The sequence below is a fragment of the Cnephaeus nilssonii genome (assembly GCF_951640355.1).
Source record: "Cnephaeus nilssonii genome assembly, chromosome: 5".
NCBI lineage: Eukaryota > Metazoa > Chordata > Mammalia > Chiroptera > Vespertilionidae > Cnephaeus > Cnephaeus nilssonii.
This window is the reverse complement of record NC_137076.1, coordinates 51,820,142-51,835,510: the sequence shown is the minus strand read 5'-3', so window position 1 is coordinate 51,835,510 and position 15,369 is coordinate 51,820,142. Positions and strand designations below refer to the sequence as shown.

The window sequence follows — 15,369 nt, the reverse complement described above, 5'->3', positions numbered from 1 at the left end:
GGCAGCTTCTTAATCTAGAGATGTTGAGACATAAATCCTTTAGTTCACTCAACAAATTCATTTATTTATTCAACAAATATTTATTGAACAAGTCCTGGGCAATATTTAAGGTGCTAAATATATAGCATAAACAAAATAGGCAATCTCCCTGCTCTCATGAAGTTTACAGTATAGTGAGAGGAGAAAAAATAAATATGCACATAATATATTTCTTAGTGAAAACTGCTATGAGAAAAATAAAACAAAATAGGGAGTTCCTGTGTGAAAAAGTTGTGGGAGTTGCTATTTTATACATTGTTGGAGGGAAGCATCTCTGGCTAAAGAAGCAAGCCCTATGTATTTCTGGTAGAAGAGCATTCCGGAAGAAAAATACAACAGTACAAAGGTTCTGAAATAGAGGTAGGTTTATTGTTTTTGAAGAAACAGTGTGGCTGCAAGCCTGAGAGGCTAGTAGATGACGTCAAATCATGTAATCCCTTAAGAACATTTAATGGTCTGGGTTGTAAGTCAAGTGAGATTGGGGGCTGTTAGAGAGATTTTATAGGGGATACCTTTGGTTGATAGTGGAGTTAGAGCCATGTGTCATGGACAGAAGCAGGCAGACCAGTTGGGAGGCTCTTGGAGTAATCCAGGTGAAATATTATACTAGCTTATATTAGGGTGGAAGCAGTGGAGGTGGAGAGAGTTGGTTTGATCCTGGATATATTTTGAGAGTAGATCTAATAGCATCTGATGATTGTCTGGATGTGGGTATGAGATAAAAAGGAGAGTCAAAGATAAATCCGAAGATTTTTGGCTAAGCTTTTGGTAAAAGAGATGCCATAAACTAAAAGGAGTGAAAACTATAGGTGATGTTATTTTGTTTTGTTCTCTTTTTTTGCGGGCGGCGGGGGGGAGGGGGGAAGGGGGAGGGCGGTTAGTATATAATCAGTAAGTTTGGTACATAAAAGTTTGAGATGCCTATTTGAAATCCAAGTGGAAATGACAGGTATGATATATTGTAAGGTTAGATATATTGGAGTTAAAGAGAGAGGCTCAGTAAGGCACATAAATTTGTAGTTGTCAATGTATAGATGATTTTCAAAGCCAGAAAAATCATTATGATCACCAAAGAAATTAATATAGGAGAAAAAGTCCTCAGACTGAACCCTCGGGCACTCCAGGATTTGGAGGTTGGGGAGATGAGGAGCAATAACTGAAGGAGACTATAGGACATATCAGAGGAAAATCAAGAGTGCCTTGAATTTGGGGAATGCAAGTGTAACAAGGAGAGAACATCACCTGTGTCAGATGCTGTTTGATAAATCACCTGAGACGAGAATTGACCTCATTAGTTATTTAGGGTCCACCATACCAATCAGGTAATTGCCCAGGCAAAATTAATAAGCTTCTCAAGAAAAACCCTCTCAACACTTGTTAGTTATGAGAGACTGTATCTGTTAAGTTTTGAATTTGCAAATTAGAAAACTCAAAATGTTCTGAGTTTTCAAAGTATAACTGTACATTGTATATAGTGGGGTAGAATATTAGGAAAGAATTTTAAAGACATATTTACCTTTTTAGTGCATCACTAACTTGTCATTATTGTGGGAAACCAATAAGACCTATTAATAGAATCTGAAATAGATTATGAAATTAGAAAATTCCTCAGATCCTAGCCCAGTGGTCAGTAAACTCATTAGTCAACAGAGCCAAATATCAACAGTACAACGATTGAAATTTCTTTTGAGAGCCAGATTTTTTAAACTTCTTCTAACACCACTTCTTCAAAATAGACTCGCCCAGGCCATGGTATTTTGTGGAAGAGCCACACTCAAGGGGCCAAAGAGCCGCATGTGGCTCGCGAGCCGCAGTTTGCCGACCACGGTCCTAGCCAAAGGAAAGATAGGACTTTTAATTAGAAATCTATGCCTCTTGGCTTTCTCTCTCTCACTTTTTTTTTCTTTCTTTTTCTTTTTTTTATTTATTTTTCCTATAAGGCTGATGTTGAATATTATAAGTTCCAACTATAGGCTAATTTGCTTAATGCAAATTTAATGAGCAAGAAATTTTCTTTTTTCACACTGTTCAAAGTCAGAGAAGCCCTGTTTACTGAGCTAACCTTGAAAATTAATATTGCAAGTTGATGACTTGTTTATACTGATCATTAGCCAGACTCATTATGATTATATTACACATCAGTCAATTTTTTAATATTAAATAGGCCTTTTTAGTCATCTTAATTCTGTTCTCTAAAATGATTTTCCTGATGTATCAATAAATTAGAAAATTCAAAATTGAATTTTAATACCTTCCTGCTACTTAGTTCTAGAATAATGAAAGTAATCCGTACCTCTTAATAGCAAATCTTGCTGCGTTTGCTGCTGTTATACATCATTATAGAATGCTGTGACAGCATAAGGGAATACTACACAGTAGAGAGAAAAATCGTTTAATATGTGATTAAAAGAACACAGTTATCCTAAACTGTTAATGTGGTGTGAGGTTTTCACAAAGATTTTCTTTTTTATTCAAACATTGCTAAGGATTTGAAGCATTCATTACCAGCTGGACTTGGTCTCTCAGAAACCCAAATTACATCTCATGGCTTTGACAGTACCAAAGAGGGGGTTACTGAAGCAGGAGCATATCAAGGTAAGAGCCCATGTATTTTTAAAGATGGCTGGGGTTGAGGATGGGAGGTCATCAAATGCTACCTTTATTAAAAAGCATAAGAATTGAGTCCTTTAATTCAATGATAAAACACCAATTATAAGCATATTCCTTTTTCTCTTCAATTTAATGATTTAGGAATTGTTTTAGTAGTAGTCTTGATATAAATAGATTAATGTGCATGATTTCACTGATTACTAATTAGGAATTATTTTATTTATTTTATTTTTCCATCACCATTTATCCCCTTTGTGCTCTCTTAGGAATTGGCTTTAAATTACTGAAATAAAAACTCAAAAATTATATCAAAATGCAGATTTAAATTATTTTAGCTTATAAGCACAAAATGTATTGCTATTAGTCAATATTGATTTGTATAAATACATATTTCCTATATCAAAGCAATTAAGAAAATAAAACTTTTATTTTTTCCAACTATGCATGTTGTATAGGACATCTCCAACACCACCATTAGATTTAGTAATTTGCTAAGAGGACTCAAGGGATTCCTTGAGTTAGGATTATTTCAGCAAAAAAATACCAAGTACAGTTAGCAAAGGTAAAGGATGCCTGAGGTGAAGTCTGAGGGAACTAGGTATAAGCTTGAGAGGGTCTTCTCCCATTGTAGTCACATGGGCCGTGCTTAAATTTCCCCAGCAGAGTTGTGACACACGTGTTACTAAACAAGGAAGATCATTAGAGATTCAGTGCCCGGGATTTTTACTGGAGAATGCTCCATAGGACCCTCGGCCTAGCATGTACCAACATTCCAGGCTCCCAGAAGGAAAGCAGGTATCTAGCATAGATACATTGTGTCAACAGTTTAGGCACGATGAGCCTGTCTTACCAATCTGGGAATGGTTGGAATCTTAACCAAATTTAAGTTCCCAGATACCATTCAAAGGCCAATCTTATGAGCTAGTCTTTTTAAGAATAAGCAATTAGACTTGCTGTGTTAATTCTTCTGCACATCACATATATATGTCTATTTTTACTATGAAGGACAAAGTTGCATCCTTTGTAATGCTCTTGCCCATAACAATCCTTTATTTTTATTTACTTATTTTTAAATATATTTTATTTATTTTTTTACAGAGAGGAAGGGAGAGGGATAAAGAGTTAGAAACATCGATGAGAGAGAATCATCGATCAGCTGCCTCCTGCACACCTCCTACTGGGGATGTGTCCGCAACCAAGGTACATGCCTTTGACTGGAATCGAACCTGGGACCTTTCAGTCCACTGAGCCAAATCGGTTAGGGCCAAAACAACCTTTTTAAAGTGTTTTTTTTTTTTTTCATTTTCTCATGAGTGAAAGAAAATAAAACCATGTAAATATTTGGGTGTAAAAAATGGGTTTTTTTGCCCTGGTCATTGGGGCTCAGTTGGTCGGGTGTTGTCCTGTGCACTGAAAAGGTTGCTGATTTGATTTCAGGTCAGGGTACATACCCGGATTGCAGGTTTGATCCTCAGTTGGGGCACATATGGAAGGCAACCAATTGATGTTTCTCTCTCATATAGAAGTCTGTCTGTCTGTCTGTCTGTCTGTCTGTCTCTCCCTCCCTCCCCCCCCCAAGTATTTCCTTGGGTGAGGATTAAATAAATAAATAAATAAAATATTTACTTAAGCTTTAAATCATTCAATTATGGGACTTTAATTCCATTCTAGTAATTTATTTTTAAAAAGCAGAGTCCAGGTAAAGTTCTGTTTAGACATGCTCTTACCAAGTTTCTTCTTATAGTTATGTGTCTTGTTTGGTCTTAAGAGTTCGATGAAAAATTTATTCAGGAACTTAGCCTGCTCACATCCATTTATTATTTAGTTCATTTCTGCAAGAAAGCAAATATATTAATTTCAGGTGTGTTTTTTAAAAAATATGTTTTTATTTACTTTAGAGAGAGGAAGGGAGAAGGATAGCGAAACATTGACTGGCTGCCTCCTGCATGCCCCTACTGGGGATCAAGACTGCAACCTGGGCATGTGCCCTGACTGGGAATCAAACCGTGACCTCCTGGTTCATGGATCGATGCTCAACCACTGAGCTACTCCAGCCAGGCTATTAATTCCCGTTTTTGATACTAGTTTTTGAATATTTTAAAGGCAATGTTAGCAAATCTATATTAAAAATGTGCAATATGTGGAGGAGGAAAAGGATTTTCACAGTTAAATGTCTATCCTTTTCAGGTTCCTCAGCACCACCATTGCCATCTGTTATGTCTCCTAGCAGGGTTGCAGCTAGTCAACTGGCTCAACAAGGAAGTGATTTAATTGTTCCTGCAGGTATTCACTGCACTCATTGGATAAAGCACTTCTTGCTACTGCTGAAGCTAAACTAATTCACTCAATTTCATAATCACTTGCTTAATACTCTTAGGTGTGTGTTATTCTGACTTTTTTGGTGGCTGCTGCTTTTTCTTTTTCTTTCTTAGCAATAAGGGAGATAATCATTCTAGCCATATATCTTTCTGGCTTTTAAAAGTTATTAACTATATCTCATACCTTAAATTTAATTCACTTTAAGATTTAAAAACATTGTAAATTTTGATTCCTTTTAAATCATCCTTTCTTTGTTCTGGGAAATGTAGGTTCACTTACTTGATCCTAAACTCTCAACTTTGCAGCTCTGCTCTCTGTTTTCAAGTTAAACAAGAAAGGCGTCTTCAACAGTTGGGTTGTTCATTGTTTGGAATGGGTCATGTGTCTTCCTATTTTCAACCTCAGCTTACAGATAGTTTGCAGACTATAACAAAATACTATGTAATTTACTAGTTTTGCCCAATGAAAAATACTTGGGGAAAAAAACCCATTTCTTTGCACTGAATTTGTTCTCCACTTTAATATTTCTGGACTATAAAAATAGGAAAAAACTGAACACCATATTTCTTTTTATATGACATGTTAACATTTTGTATTTTGTTTCTATGAGAATTTTGGTTTTTTTTTATATACATCATTTTAAAAAAATATATTTCTTTATTGGTTTCAGAGAGGAAGGAAGAGGGAGAGAGAGATAGAAACATCAATGATGAGAGAGAATCATCGATTGGCTGCTTCCTGCACACCTCCCACTGGGGATCGAGCCCGCAACCAAGGCATGTGCCCTTGGCAGGAATCGAACCCAGGACCATTCATTCCACAGGTCGACGCTCTATCCACTGAGCCAGGCTGGATAGAGCTATATACATCATTTTTTATTTTAGATTATGCTAAAGCTGTGGTAAAAGCTGGTCTGGCTATAGGAGTGAGAAAATAAATTTTTGCTGACTAATTTTCTTAAACCATCTTACCTAATAAAAGAGAAACATGAAAATTAACCATCAGCCAAAACCGGTTTGGCTCAGTGGATAGAGCGTCGGCCTGCGGACTGAAAGGTCCCAGGTTCAATTCCAGTCAAGGGCATGTGCCTTGGTTGCGGGCACATCCCCAGTAGGGGGTGTGCAAGAGGCAGCTGATCGATGATTCTCTCTCATTGATGTTTCTAGCTCTCTATCCCTCTCTCTTCCTCTCTGTAAAAAATCAAAAAAATATATTAAAAAAAATAAAATGCTGAAAATTAACCGTCACTCCGCTACGCCCACAGCCAATCAGAGTGAGTATGCAAATTAACCCAACAAAGATGGAGGTTAATTTGCATATGCAGGCACAGAGCGGTGTGAAGCCTGCTATGAGGGGAAGGGGGACAGCAGAGGGAGCTACTCTAGTGGTGCTCCAGACAGCGAGGACTTCCTGGCTCCAGGCACCCGGGAGCGGATATGTGCTGACTCCCAGGTGGCCGGGGAGCAGGGACTTGCCGGCTCCTGGGCGGCTGGGGTGGGGAACGGGGACTTGCTGGCTCTGGGCGGCTGGGAGTGAAGCCAGGGGCCTATTCTTGCACGAATATCGTGCAACGGGCCTCTAGTTTGTTATAACTTTTTATCTTATTTCATTTTTCTTCTAAAATTATTATAAAGTTTTTATCCCAAGTCATTAGTATCATAAATGTTTAATAAATATTTTCTTTTTTGAAAAATATTTTACAATTAAGAATTAGATAGTTGTTGCATTGTTTTTTATGTCAGGGCATCAGACTGCCTTTAGTAATTATGTGTGTTTTTTTGATGGAGGAGGGGGTGTCTCTTAAGAAAAAGAGGTACAATGTAGGTCTTGTTTTAACCCAGCCTTTCATACTGGTGGTAAGATATTTTTAATGATTGTTTGAAATTTGAATTGTATTTTTAAATCCTCCATAATTATAGTAATGTTCTATTGTTGTCTGGTTTACATTGTACAGTGAAAGGAGATCACAGTGTGAGGGTATGTGGCCTTTCAGATTTTTACTGACACAGGTCATTAGGTTATAAGATTAATTGTGGAAATTTTATTTTTCTTCAAGTAAAAAGCACTTGTTTAGAAAAGAAGGCTGATTGCAGCTTTTTTTTTTTTAAAGAAGATGACAAGCACATGGCATTTGTGTTTAATAGAAATATTTTTTAAGAGTTAGGAAATTATCTTCAATGATTCCAGGAAGTTGTAGACCTTCAGTTTGTGGGAACCTTCTCATTTTTTTAAATGCATAAGTAGTTTAATTTGAACAGCATCAGTATTTTTGTTTTTTTTTTCCCTACTTGTCATTACCTGGTTTGTGTTTTTATCTTTTGTGTTTATGATCATGTAGGTGGCCAGAGAACACAGACAAAAAGTGGACCAGTTATTTTAGCAGATGAAATTAAAAATCCCGCAATGGAAAAGTTAGAACTTGTTAGAAAATGGAGTCTAAACACCTACAAGGTTTGTAATTTTTAATGTTTCCACCCTAACTAGCTCTAGGAATTTATATTTATGTTATTCAAATTATTTTGCAATTGTATGAACACGTAAGAGAGCATAATGCTATCTAAAAATGAAATTACAATTGAAAAATGAAGTATTTTGTTTTATTATTGACCTTTATATAAATGTAGTTTAAAAAGCCAATAGGAAAGGGTAAAAGAAAAACTACTAAGATGCTTATTAATTGATAGATAGAAATATATTGCCTTGGAATATATTTAGTTGTAGGACTGCTATAGATGTTTGTCCCCACCTCCCTCTTTTTGATATTTTATAGTAGCGATTTTCAAATCTTTTCATCTCATGACACACAAAAACTAATTGCTAAAATCCTGTGGCACACCAAAAAATTTATTTTTTGCTGATCTAACAAAAAGAGATATAATTTTGATTAATTCCCACCAGATGGCTATTGTTATATTGGCTGTTGTCATTTTTTTTTATTTGACAAACTAAGGGAAAAGAGGTCAGTGCCTTTGACTAAATAAATAGTCAAGCATTGCATGTTTTAAACATTCTTGCAGTGTCTGCTGCAGCACACAGGAGAGTTTAGACTACCTATCAAACTGTTAATAGTAGTTCTCTAATATTTAGTGGGATTAAAAGAAGAAAGAAGAAATTCATGTTTTATTTCCCTCATTTGAATTTTACAACAAATATTAATTCTAATCAAAACTTTGAAAGAGATGATAAAAGAGCATATTTGCTATTTAAAAAATTGTAATACTGTACTTATTTACTACTTATTAGAACTTCTTTCTTCACTTTAAATGATGAGGAGTATATTAATACCCTGTAGGTTATTCATAAAATATATTATTGAGTAGTGAAATTGCTTATAATTTTTTATTTCTAACAAAAAATACTAGAAAATGTATTCTAGTATGCTCTGAAATTAGGTATTTTTAAAAAGTATAAATTTTTAAATCATTATTTCTGAGGCAGAATGGAATAATTAAATTTAACTCTATTTGAGCAAAAGTAAAAGAATTCAAAAATCTCTAATCTCCTTTCTTCTCCTCCCTCACCCCTCTCTCTCTTTTCTCCCTATTCCCCCCAGTTCCAACCTCTCTTCTTTTCTTTTTTTTTTCCCCCTTTCTTCCCTTCATTCCTCCTACTTACACACATACACATGGTGATTTTAAGGGGAAGATAAAAGGAGGAAAGTCATGAAACCAATAGAAGAGTGTAATTTGGTATTATTATTCCTTAGTAATTAATAGTCCAATACTGTTTTTAAATCAATGTTAAGTATCTCAGTTGTTTTAAATAAGCTACCAAGTGCATTAAGCTTAAAATACGATTTTATGAGAGAGCTTATATGGTAATATATAAATTTGCTAGATAAGTCTTAAAACTTCCTCTGATTAGTAGTAGTTATTAGACATGTCTGGTAAATTTACTTTCTGAGTCCTAATGAACTTGTAAAAGGGCACTGACCGTTTTCAGTTTGTTAGTCTGCCTTTTGTGAAGCCAAAAATGATATACGCCATATGCTCTAGCATTTTACTTTGGATTGCTGCTTTTTTTTTCTTTTGTTCCTTTTTTTCTTCCTAAACAAAATGCATCTTTTTACTTTTAGTGCACTCGGCAAATTATCTCTGAAAAGCTAGGCCGTGGGTCAAGAACTGTGGACCTTGAACTTGAAGCTCAGATTGATATATTAAGGGATAACAAGAAAAAGTATGAAAATATTCTAAGACTTGCTCAGACATTGTCAACCCAGCTTTTCCAGATGGTTCATACACAAAGGCAACTTGGAGATGCATTTGCTGACCTGAGTTTGAAGTCACTAGAACTCCATGTAAGATTATTTTAAATAACTATGGGGCGGGAGGAGGCGAGTGGCAATAGGAATATTCTAAGAGGTAGTTTGTTACATTTCTGATTTGCTGAAGTCTTAAATTGCAATCTTGAGGGTTTTTTAAAGATATCCTATATAATAAAACCCTAATATGCAAATCGACCGAATGGTGGAATGACCAGTTGCTATGATGCGCACTGACCACCAGGGGGCAGACGCTCAATGTGTTGAGCGTCTGCCCCCCAAGAGAGAGGCGACCAGTGGTGGTGGTGGTGATCACGGGGACGGGGTTGGCCAGCGGGCGGTGCCAGGCCACCAGCCAAGGTGGGTGCCAGTGGGAGTCCCCCAGATTGCCCCGCCTGCCAGTTACCCCACAGAGGGAGGCGACTGGTGGCAGGGGCAGGGCTGGTGAGTGGGCAGCACCAGGCTGCCAGCCAAGGCGGGTGCCATCGGGGGGGGGGGGCCAATTGCCCTGCCTGTCGGTCGCCCTGCAGAGGGAGGCGACTGTAGGCGGCAGGGGACAGAGCTGGTCAGTGGGTGGCGCCAGGCCACCAGCCAAGGTAGGTGCCAGCGGAGGCCCCCTGATCACTCCACCTGCCGGTCGCCTCACAGATGGCCCTGATTGCCGGCCAGACCTAGGGACCCTTCCCTATATATTGGGAACAGTCTCTTAGGTTTAAACATTAAAACCTGGCAAGGCTACTCTAACACTGAAAAAACAGGATGATGCAGCAACAACATGCATGGACTCTGGCTTCCACATTTTGTGGTCAGCCCTGATTCTGACACTTATAACTGTGTGACAAAGCCAATTACTTCTCTCTGCTTCAGTTTTTCTACCCATAAGATGGGGAAAATGGTACTACTGCCTCAGAAGGGTCATATTCTGTACTACTTTTTATAATCAGGGCAAAAAAATGTAGCTGCCCATACAACAGCAAGATGCCTTTCACCTGTATGAAAAGTATGGTCACTGGTGCATGCAGCGTCCCGTATTGTGAGAGGGATGTCCGACTGCTGGTTTAGGCCCGATATCCCCTGAGGAGTCATGGATTGCGAGAGGATGCAGGCTGGGCTGAGGGGACCCTTCCCCCCACCCCAGTGCATGAATTTTGTGCACCAGGCATCTAGTCTAGTATAATTTTTAAGAAGGCCAGACTGACTTGTGTCAACATAGTGAACCAGTTGAACTCTAGAGATGTCAGCTGGAGGCTTCAGGGGAAGGGAACTTGATTGGAGGGAAGGAAATGGAATACTCAGCCTGCCTGAACCTAGAAAGAGTCATAGCTATGTAGAGCTGGATGTGGATAAAACGTAAATCTGGGCATCTATTGAAAATTCACTCTTACCTAGTCTCCTATTGTCTTGAACAAATAGTAACTTGCTTGACTGCATTTGCGATATACTTTTACTGAATCATTAGTATAAATTGTGCGTCTTAGAATGTAATTATTTTTCTGCATACATTTCTATTCAGCAAAACATTTCCAACAATTTCTTACAATACCTTAAGTGACTCCTTTTATGTCTTTTTTTTTCTCACCTAAAGGTACATAAATCCCTTGCATACAGACTTCTAACTTGAAGAGTTAGATAATAGAGAGTATTAAATCATTTCATAATATCTAGAAACTTGGACAAAGAAAGCTGGCTAGAGATGGCAACATATATCATAATAGTGAAAAATACTGATTTTCAATTCTGAGTCAGACAAAAAGAACTAATTAATATTTAGAAAGTAGGATAATCATAACAGCTGCAGTTTTGAGTGTCCACAATTATAATACACTGAATGCATTATAATCATTATATCATGTAATTTAATGAACAACACTGCAAGAAATGTTATCCCCATTTTATAGATGAGGAAACTGAAGCCAAGAGAGGTTAGGTGATTTTTATAAGATCATGAATCAAATAAAAGGTAGAACTGGACTTTATATCCTGGTCTATCTATGTTTCTCCATGAAGCTATTTAAAGTGGAATCTTTAGAGGGTCTATGACGCAGAGAAAAAGCCCCACAGTATAGAAAGAGGTAGCCAGGGTATAGAACCTGGGAAAGTGTTGCAGCAATGTTAACAGTAATGCTACACTCAATAAACCTATCTATCTATCTATATAAAAGTCTATATATATAAAAGGCTAAGTGACCGACCGTCTGTCGGTCCAACCGGCCAGTACATATGATGTGCACTGGCAATCCAAAAATAAACATTGACTCACACATGTGCGATACATATAAAGCTCTCGCTGGTGCCAATCGCACGTGTGTGTTTCGATCTGTCATTGTTGATCATGAATTTGGTTTTTATTGACAATCTGAAGCTTAAAGAAAGCAGTGGTGTCGACAGAATATGTCTGAAGACCAACTATTGGCACAACTATCCCCGTCTGACACTGGCCTCCCATTTATTTATTTTTTTAAAATATATTTTATTGATATTTTATAGAGAGGAGGGGAGAGGGATAGAGAGTTAGAAACATCGATAAGAGAGAAACATCGATTAGCTGTCTTGCACACTCCTTACTGGAGATGTGTCCGCAACCAAGGTACATGCCCTTGACCGGAATCAAACCTGGGACCCTTCAGTCCACAGGCCGACACTCTTTCCATTGAGCCAAACCGATTAGGACATGGCCTCCCATTTAAATTAATTCGAAGACAGTTTCCCGTGATGCCAGCATTTGGGATGACTATTAATAAATCACAAGGACAAACTCTAGACAGAGGAGGAATATTCCTACCTGAACCCATTTTCAGACATGGTCAGTTATATGTTTCTTTCTCTCGAGTTCGAAGTGTGTGTGACGTTAAAGTTGTAAATACTTCATCACAAGGGAAATTAGTCAAGCACTCTGAAAGTGTTTTTACTCAATCTGGTATACAGGGAGATATTAGAATAAGTTTAAGCAATTTATCAGTCATTGTTTTTATCATTGTTGTTTTTATATCATGTTTTTGTTGTTTTATCATGTTATTGTTTATTAATTTATATATTATTTTCATATACATTTTACTAATTTTCTTTCATCTCTGACACTTCTATTATAGAGAAAGGGCGAATAGTGATATTAAAATATTTCTTCTAATTAACTTTCTTTCAATGTGCATGAATCCATGCACCGGGCCACTAGTTAATTATAATAGTTAACACAGATTGGGGACTTACTATATGCCAGCTACAGTTCTAAGCAACTTGGAGATACATTTGCTGACCTGGCTTGTATATTAATTAACTCAACTAATGGTCAGTCTTAGCTAATAAATACTTTTATTACATTTCTTTGTATATAAGAATCCTTTCTTTGCAGAATTGAGAGGTAAATAATCCTCAGTGTTCAAGTCCATTGGACTCAGTTTTAATTTTTTAGTTTTCTGTTTGAGCATTTCTAACTCTTTGTAAGAACTGATATTTCATGACTTTTATTCTTTCTTCAAGGTCTCCCAGTGAGATAATTTACTTATTTTTTTAATAGACTAAAACTTTTTTTTGCAACTACCATATAGGTTCATAAGAAATCAATGACACAGTATGGGTTCTTAATGATCTTATTTTTCTATATCTTAAAACATTTTGCTATTTCATCATCTTAGGAATTATTTCATCACTATTCATCAGTTATTTCCAACCATGTTAAAAATGACTAAGATAGCCTGGCTGGTGTGGCTCAGTGTTTGAGCCTCGGCCTATGAACCAGGAAGTCATGATTCAATTTCTGAAATGACTAAGATAATAAAACAAAAGAAAGACACCATTGCCTAGAATGACGCAATAGTGAGAGAAATACTTTTTTTGTTTGTGTTGCCAAAAAGAAATCTGGAGAAACCATTTTTGTGGTCTTTTTTTTTTTTTAATGTTCATGCAACACAACAGAGAACTTAGAATTTTCCATTTTCTGCCCATAATGTCAAAGAAAAGATAATACCAGAGGAAGATATTTCACAATTATTAGACAAATCAGAAGAGGATTGCAAAGACTCAGCAGTATTGACTCTTTAACAATAATGGCAAAATTGATAATATAAGTGAAATCTTAGTTTATGAGTCTTCTGATGATATCCCAGAAAATTCATCCTAAATTCAAGGGTCAGTGAGTAACAACGTATTATTAAGGATAAAAAGGAACTGTGGTATTGTATGAGTCAGGATTCTCCAGAGAAATAGAACCAGCTGGATGTGTGGATATATAGAGATTTATTTTAGGATATTGGTTCACACAATTATGAAGACTCAGTACATAAAGAATCTGCAGGGTAGGCTGGCAGGCTGGAGACCCAGGGAGAACTGCAGTTTGAGTTCAAAGGGCAGTCTGCTAGCAGAGTTCCTTCTTGCTCTGGGAGGTCAGTTTTGTTCTATTAAGGGCTTCAGCTGATTGGATGGGACCCACTTACATTATGGAGGATAGTCTACTTTGCTTACAGCCCATTAATTTAAATCTTAATCTTATCCAAAAGCACCTTCACAGAAACATCCAGAATAATGTTTGATCAAGTATCTGGATGCCATGGCCTCGCCAAGTTGGCACATAAAATTAACCATTTCAGGTATTTTCATCTAGTTAGTCGTTCAGCAGGAGTCACTCCCATCATGCAACATTTTGGGTCAAGAATCTGGACCATCCTATTTTGCTTAAAAGACATGATATATTCTTCTTTTATGATGTTTGTTTACCAGAATGTGCTTGATATGATTTGTTAGAGAACAAATACTGAAGGCAAGTGTGTATACTTAAGTGATTTGAAGGAAATAGAAAATTCATCGGCTTTTACATTCTAATTGATGTTTATAAATGTAAAAATAATGGTAAACTAGCCCTGGCCAGGTGGCGTGGTTAAAGCGTCATTCCATACACCAAAAGGTTGCCAGTTCGATTCCTGGTTAAGGCACATACCTAGGTCATGGGTTCAATCCACGGTCAGGGTGCATACAGGAGGCAACCCATTGATGTTTCTTTCTCTCTCTCCCTTCCTTCCTTCCTCTATAAAAAAACAACAACAAAACAAAAAACAAACAAACAAAAAAACAGTTAAAAACACATATAATCTGGTGAGGATTAAAAAATAATAATGGTAAATTAGAACCTACTGGAGATGTATTTGAATCTGGAATCAATATTTACTGGATGGATATTTTTATATCAGGTTTTCCAGAGAAATAGAACCAATAGGAGATTGGTATACAATACACACACACAAAGAGATTTATTTTAAGGAATTGCAGGGGTTGACAAGTCTGAAATCTGTAGGGTAGGCCAGCAGGCTGGAAACTAAAGCAGGATTTCTATGTTACAGTCTTACAGCAGAATTCCTTCTCCTGGAAACCTCGGCCTTTTGTTTGTAAGGCCTTCAACTATTTGAATGAGGCCACCCACATTATGGAAGATAATCTCCTTAAAGTCAACTTTAAATCACCTCTCCAGTGTTTATCATTGTAAATGTTACTCGAATCCACAAAATCTGTATCTTCATAGCAACATTTGGACTGGTGTTTGACCAAACAAATGGACACCATAGTCTAAACAGGTTGACACATAAAATTAACCATCACAACCCTTCATTTCAATTTAGCACTGATAGACATGTTCTTAAACCATATTTAATCTCCAAATAAAGACAATAATAAAGTCTTTTCCACCTAACGTGATACAACTGTCCTGTAGACCATTTAAGACATATTAACTCTTTCCCCAGAAGAGGATGCAAAGTCCTTGGGTAACGTTCACTTTTTTCTTTGATATACTGTAACTTAAATACTATGATGTAAAGTTAACATATAGTGTTACATGATAAGGGGATAAGAGAGGGAAGGGAAAAATAAAGGTATTTATACACACAAATGTATTTATGACAAAATAAGGAAGAAATACTCATTAAAAGTATAGTCCTTATTTCTACAAATGTCCACATAGTCATAGCTGCTTCCACTACCCGTTCTATATTGCATTTGCTTTCAGCCAGCCCCTTAGCCTGTCGTGGTCCTTTGCTTGGTAGGGTGCCCCAAATCATTGATATTAGTCACAGGTCATGGGAGTACTAAGAGACGCCTTAAGGGATCACCTATATTCCAGGCATACTCTTCCTTACCTCCATTGCAGAGCAGCA

General features: G+C 36.9%; 1 protein-coding gene across 3 annotated transcripts in view; it reads left to right on the top strand.

Annotated features, from left to right (window-relative positions):
• Nucleotides 1-15,369, top strand: part of ARFIP1 (ARF interacting protein 1) — an 81,555-nt gene that overhangs the window by 33,163 nt on the left and 33,023 nt on the right. For 2 of the 3 annotated variants that reach the window (XM_079770523.1, XM_079770522.1), the window contains exons 3-6: nucleotides 2,526-2,634; nucleotides 4,837-4,932; nucleotides 7,307-7,419; nucleotides 9,044-9,265. In XM_079770523.1, coding sequence (XP_079626649.1) covers nucleotides 2,526-2,634; nucleotides 4,837-4,932; nucleotides 7,307-7,419; nucleotides 9,044-9,265 — 540 coding nt within the window. The remainder of the gene's footprint in view (nucleotides 1-2,525; nucleotides 2,635-4,836; nucleotides 4,933-7,306; nucleotides 7,420-9,043; nucleotides 9,266-15,369) is intronic. The other variant, XM_079770524.1, reaches the window with a different exon arrangement.